Genomic DNA, 6,183 nt, shown 5'->3' with positions numbered 1-6,183 from the left:
TCAGATGTTGAGTCCCATAGTTCTCAGAGCCATTTGAACCCAACCGCAATCACGACAGGCTACAATCCGACGTGTATCAAAGTCGGAAACGTGATGGTACGCATTCCTCCTCCTTACCCGAGGCATCACTACAACGTTTCACCAGGCAACGCCGGTCAACTGCTGTATATGTATGCGAAATCGGTTGGAAATTTTCCTCATGTCAGCACCTTATAAGTGTCGCCACCGACGCCAGCCTTGTGTGAATGCTCTGAAAAGCTTATCATTTGCATATCACAGCATCTTCTTCCTGTCGGTTAAATTTCGCGTCTGTAGCACGTCATCTTCGTGGTGTAGCAATTTTAATGGCCAGTAGTATATGCCGTCTTCTGGAGAGCGGAAATGGGATTGGAGTAGGATATAGGGTCCCAAGGGGTTGTGGTGTTACAATCCCGAAAAATAAAATGCAGAGTCGAGGTCGCTCTGTCACGCTGACGTCGTATGACGTAACGACGGCGCCATCTCACGTACTTCGAAGCGCGACCGATTACGGAATTCCCTTAAGATTGCTGAGCATGCGTGCATGCGCTGAGTGCAGTTAGCCGACGAAGAAAAGTGCGGACGCTGGGTGTCAGTCGTCTGCGAGATGTCGAGGAACGCGCACGCCTTGTTGGTTGCGGTGCTGGTGGTGGTAGCGGCGTGCATGCATTGCGGCTGCCTCGCGCAGTGCACGGCTTCACAGACCACCGCCTCCGGCACCAAGGCGCCCGCCACCATCTGCAGCGGCGACCTGATCTTCGCTGACGATTTCGAGGACTTCGACCTGAGCGTGTGGCAGCACGAGATCACCATGTCCGGCGGAGGGGTGAGTGTCGGTGCGAACGTCCCTGCAGTGCGCGTAAAATGACGCACGCAGTGGATCTCTACATTAGCGATACGACATTTCTAACATCTTGCTGCAACGACCACTAGAACCTACTCCTTTCTGGTAGCACGACGGAGTCCTGCTTCTACATAACGCTTCGCAACCGTTTTTGCTCTTCCGATTTTTGTTATTTGAAACTAGTTTTCGGCTTAGTGGGCCATTTTCAGCGAACAACTGACTGATTTGATCCATTATAAATGGTTTTGAAAGCCTGAGACTGTGGAAATAATAGGTTTATTTATAAATAAATCTTCTGCTACCAGTCACGATTTGCTGTATCTTCTTTTCACACGACACGTTTTGGGAAATGCTTTCCATTTTCAAGTGCGTTTTTTGTGTGTATTATGCCATTTCCGTGTGGTGTTGTCGATATGTGTGGGAGTCAGCCTCATATCGTTGACATTACTGCACTATATAATAAACACATGATTTTTTAGTTGGTTAGCACTCTCCTTGTGAAGTTAGTAGCAAAATTTAGAATAATTTGTACTTACAGTACATGGTCCTTTTGTGCAGAGCCTCACACACACTAAACATCTCACACAACTTGCTGCACATTTTAAACATCGAAAATATCTTACATAAACAAAACAGTTACGAAGATGTTCTTGCAAGTAGACCACAGAGATAAGAACATCTTTGTAACTTTTGTTTATGTAAGATATTTTCGATGTTTGAAGGGTACAGCAAGTTGTGTGTGATGTTTAGTGCGTGTGAGACTGCACAAATGGACCATTAGAAAACTGTAAGTACAAATTATTCTAAATTTTGCCACTAACTTCACAAAGAGATCGATAACCAACAAAAAATCGCGTGTTTATTATATAATGCAGTAAAGTCAACGAAATGAAGCAGCCTCTCACACATCGACAACACCACACAGAAACGGCATAATAGACACAAAAAACGCTCTTGAAAATGGTAATCATTTCCCGAAACGTGTCGTGTGAAAAGTAAATAAAGAAAATAGTGACTGGTAGCAGAAGATTTATTTATAAACAAACCCAAAAAACTGACCAGTGTCTCCAAGCGACCAAACATTATATGCAAAGACATTATCCATTTGCATAGAGCATTGTGCATTAAACTTTTTTCTTAATGTTGAAATTCACTACACTGCACACACACACACACACACACACACACACACACACACACACATTACATACGTGTAATATTACAAATATTGTAATGGAGCAAGTTGCAAATAAATAAAAAGCATTGAAATTACAATTTACACAATGGACAATGTAAAGCACAATATATAATTAAACTACACAGTATGACAGGCTAAATGATTAAAATGCTAAGTTTTGTGAGGTCTTAACATTGACTGAGAAACTGATAAACTGACCACTGTACATTCATTTTATGCAACGAACAAGTTTTTTTAAGATTGAAAATTAAACTTTAGACAATGAATAGTATTATATAAAGTGATTAAAATACACAATCTTACATGTTATGTGGTTAGGATGGCACAGTTCGTGAGGTCGTGACATTGATTGAGAACTACCCAAGTGCACTAGTAACTTCCTTTGTGCAAAAAACATGTTTTACATTGTGAATTACCTTGTTATGTAATGGACAATATTAACCACCGTACCCAATTAAAATAAGCAATGTTAACGTATTACAAGTTATACTGATGAAGTTTGTGAGATATGCAAGGTAAGGAATCGGATATTCTCTTCCGTTTTAATTTTATGTGGCAGTATGCCCAATTGTGACTGTTTGTGGGTGTGTGACTGGTTGATTGTATCATGTGACACAATTGAAGATGTGCTCAGCTGTAATTGATCATGCCCACACTAACTGCTACACAAAATTAAAACACAATAGAATTTCCTATTCCTTAACTTGTTTACCTCACAAACTTCAACAATATAAATTTTAATACTTTAATAGTGTGTATTTTATCCAAGTACTGTGTTTAATATTGCTCATTGTATAAAAATGTAATTTACAACGTAAAACATGTTTGTTGCACAATGAAAGTTACTAGCGCTCAGTTATGTAGTGCTCATCCATATCACGACCTCACAGAGGGAAAATATAAGACGATCGAAATCACTTGTTATGAAAGATTTATCTATCCTGGAATTTGGCTGGAGCGATTTTCGAACCTCTTCACCTCAGAGAGGCACTTGCCCTCAGCGGCCTCAATTATTTGTTGAATGTCTTCCAGTCTTTGCCTTACAGCTCCCTGTACTACTATGGAAGTTATTCCCTGATGTTTTAACACAAGTCCTATCATCCTCTCCCTTCTTCTCGTCAATGTTTCCCATATATTCCTTTCTTCGTCGATTCTGCAGTGGATCTCACCATTACTTATCTTATTCGTCCACCTAAATTTTTAGCACCCTTTGTAGCCCCACAACTCACGCTCTTCAACTCTCTTTTCCGGTTTCCCCACATTCAGTGATCCACTTTCATACAGTCCTGTGCACCAGAAGTACATTCCCAGAAGTTCCTTCCTGAAATTAAGACCTGTGTTTGATACCATTATACTTCTTTAAATCAGGCATTCCCTCTTTGCCTGTATTAGTGTAATTCTCATATCCTCCTTGTTTCGTCCATGATGAGTTATTATGTTTTCAGGTAAGTGGAATTCCTTTACTTCGCCTACTTTGTAGTCACCAATTACGTTTATTGCTAACTTCATGTCTGCTGCCCTAATTATTTCTGTCCTTTTTAAGTTTACTTTCTGTCCATATAATGTGATCATTATACAACGTTCATTTCATTAAACAAGTCCTAAAATTACTGCTCGCTTTTGATTTAGGATAGCAAATCTTATCATTTCTAAATGATGAAACCATTTTAAAAAACCACTTTAGGCTGTGATGCCTGTATTGCATTTTTCAAGTTTATTGTGTTGGTGATGTGTGTGTCCCGTTTAAAATCTGTTTCGCGCTTTGTGGTGACACATACGTGAACGTTTGTATGTGTGGTGTTGCACATCACAACCTGGTTTCGAGCACACATGATGTAAGTAAAAACGGTCCTAAGAAGCTAGCTCCAATAGAGACCGCCAAGACATGATTAGACTCACAGCAGTGGGTGCGCGCAGAAGCATTTGGGAAATATTCCCTCTCTGCAATCGCATGTGGAATGGGAAGAAATCATAATAAGCAAAAATGGGCAGCTCCCCTTTGCCATGCACTTCGAATTGGTTTTCAGATTGTTCATTGTGACACGCCACTTTCAATAAATGGATAAACTGCCACTGACAAACATAACTACAGATATGCGCCAATTTTTGCAATTTTAAGTACGGAAACATTTAAGTTAAATATTTTTTGAATATCGTAGCTGGTTTTATGTGTTGGCTCCATTGTCTTCGACGTGTGGTTATTGCTCTACGAAAAACTCTGAAACTTTTCAGGACTGTAGCAGTTCGATGGTTCGCTAACTCAGAAATAAGAAATGGTCACACATTTAACTCCTGCATATGTGAACATTTCAAACGCCTGGCTGGCAAAGTAATTGCTATCTGCTCGCATGAATTACAAACTACAACCATATACAAAACATGTCTACCCTTTATAGACGCCTTCACACCACTCTCTCTTACAACCACTATCAAACCCAAACGAGAATGACCAACGATTACATTTGTAAGCAAAGAATCTAATTATATACGTTACTGGCAAATATGGTATACAAACTAACTTATATACATTTTTACATAAATTTAGCGAACTTCAGTGTAATAGTTTCTTGTTAAATAAGTACAAAATTATTCTGATCACATAAAACGTAAGCAGCAATGCATGAATTATGCGGTTTGTACACAAGTACTTCCGTATGGGGTCTTGTCTTACAAATGAAAATACCGATACTCACTGTATATGAGTTTTCATAATATTCATTAGGATTGATTACATCACTATATGTACATGTAGATGTTATAATGAAATACTAATAGCCTCTGTGGAAGAAGGCTAGTGGAACAGATCAAAACATCATTGTATGCACTGGACACCCGAGTTGCAGTAACGTATCTTATTTGTACAGCTACTGCATGCTAAAGACATAAAATGTTACTCTACCAGTCGAATGGCAATATTTGTTTTTAAAAACATAAATCCCTAAATTTTCGATGCATAAGGAAGAACATTTCTAAAGTCATTACTAAAAGACCTTTATTTTACATAATTCTAAAGTTCACAGCTTTCTTGCTGCTGAATAAAAACCCAGTTTTCTTGTTAAATACGCCGTTAACTGCTGTCACTGACTGTTTGAACTTGACTTTGTTGTATGTACAAGAGTATATATACTCTTGACATAGTTTATATGCTATTTCGGAAAATACTGTTTTGCTCATCTGGATGACTTGAAAATGGATTCAGGTAACCTGAAACTAGTCTTTAATTAAACAAAAAGTGAATCTTGCATCTTTAACTGTTTCTATATCGAAATGCGTTTTCAGTTTCACTATTTTGTAGGGGATATCAGCAATAAAAAGTTTTGAAAAGGTTTGAAATTATTTGTAAAGTATGTTGCATTCGCTAAGTGCTACCATCCTCAAATACTGGATGAATATAGTCAGGGTAATTTGCACGGTTTGAGTTTTGCTGCCTCAATATACACCAGGTGTAGAGATATGAAACTGGAACTTCCTATAGACGGTGCTAGCCGTAAGCGCAGGGCCCGTGAGGCCGCGCCTGCAACGCCATCTGCTTCCTGTAAGGGCCGTCGACGAATGTCAACACAGTAACCCAAGTCCCATACATCGGTATCTGTTTCAAACCCGTAAACATGTCGGGTTTTGTGCCTGCGAACTACCGTTTGCAGACAGCGTTGGTTTTCTGTTATCATTTGAAGAAAACTGCCGCAGAATCGCGTCGAAAGCTTGTCGAAGCTTTCGGCGAACATGCTCTTGGGGAAACACAGTGTTTCGAGTGGTTCGAAAAACTCAAAAGAGGTGATTTTGACGTGAGAAACGCCGAGCGCGGGAAACTACAGAAAAAATTCGAAGACAACGAATTGCAGGCCTCATTGGACGAAGGTGATACTCAAACTCAACAGAAACTCGCGAAAAAATTGAATGTGACGTAGACAGGCGTTTCTCTTAGGTTGAAAGCTGTGGGAAAGGTGCAGGAAGTGGGAAAACGGGTTCCGCATGAACTGAATGAAAGACAGCAAGCAAATCGAAAGACCGCTTGTGAAATCTGCTCCGCGGATACAAAAGAAATTCGTTTTTCCATCGAATAGTGTGATGCAAAACGGATAATTTTGAGAATCCGAAGCGTCGTAAATCATGGGTGAATCCA

The 6,183-nt window shown here is 39.7% G+C and overlaps 1 protein-coding gene across 1 annotated transcript in view; it reads left to right on the top strand.

Moving 5' to 3' along the window:
• The first annotated feature begins 626 nt into the window (after positions 1 to 626).
• LOC126176719 (beta-1,3-glucan-binding protein-like) overlaps positions 627 to 6,183 on the top strand; it is a 96,547-nt gene continuing 90,990 nt past the window's right edge. Inside the window, exon 1 of the mRNA XM_049923887.1 lies at positions 627 to 844. Within this exon, the coding sequence (XP_049779844.1) occupies positions 683 to 844 (162 nt within the window). The 5' untranslated portion in view covers positions 627 to 682. The remainder of the gene's footprint in view (positions 845 to 6,183) is intronic.

Source organism: Schistocerca cancellata, chromosome 3 (genome assembly GCF_023864275.1).
Source record: "Schistocerca cancellata isolate TAMUIC-IGC-003103 chromosome 3, iqSchCanc2.1, whole genome shotgun sequence".
In the NCBI taxonomy this organism is placed as follows: domain Eukaryota; kingdom Metazoa; phylum Arthropoda; class Insecta; order Orthoptera; family Acrididae; genus Schistocerca; species Schistocerca cancellata.
This window is presented reverse-complemented; position numbering and strand designations above follow the sequence as displayed.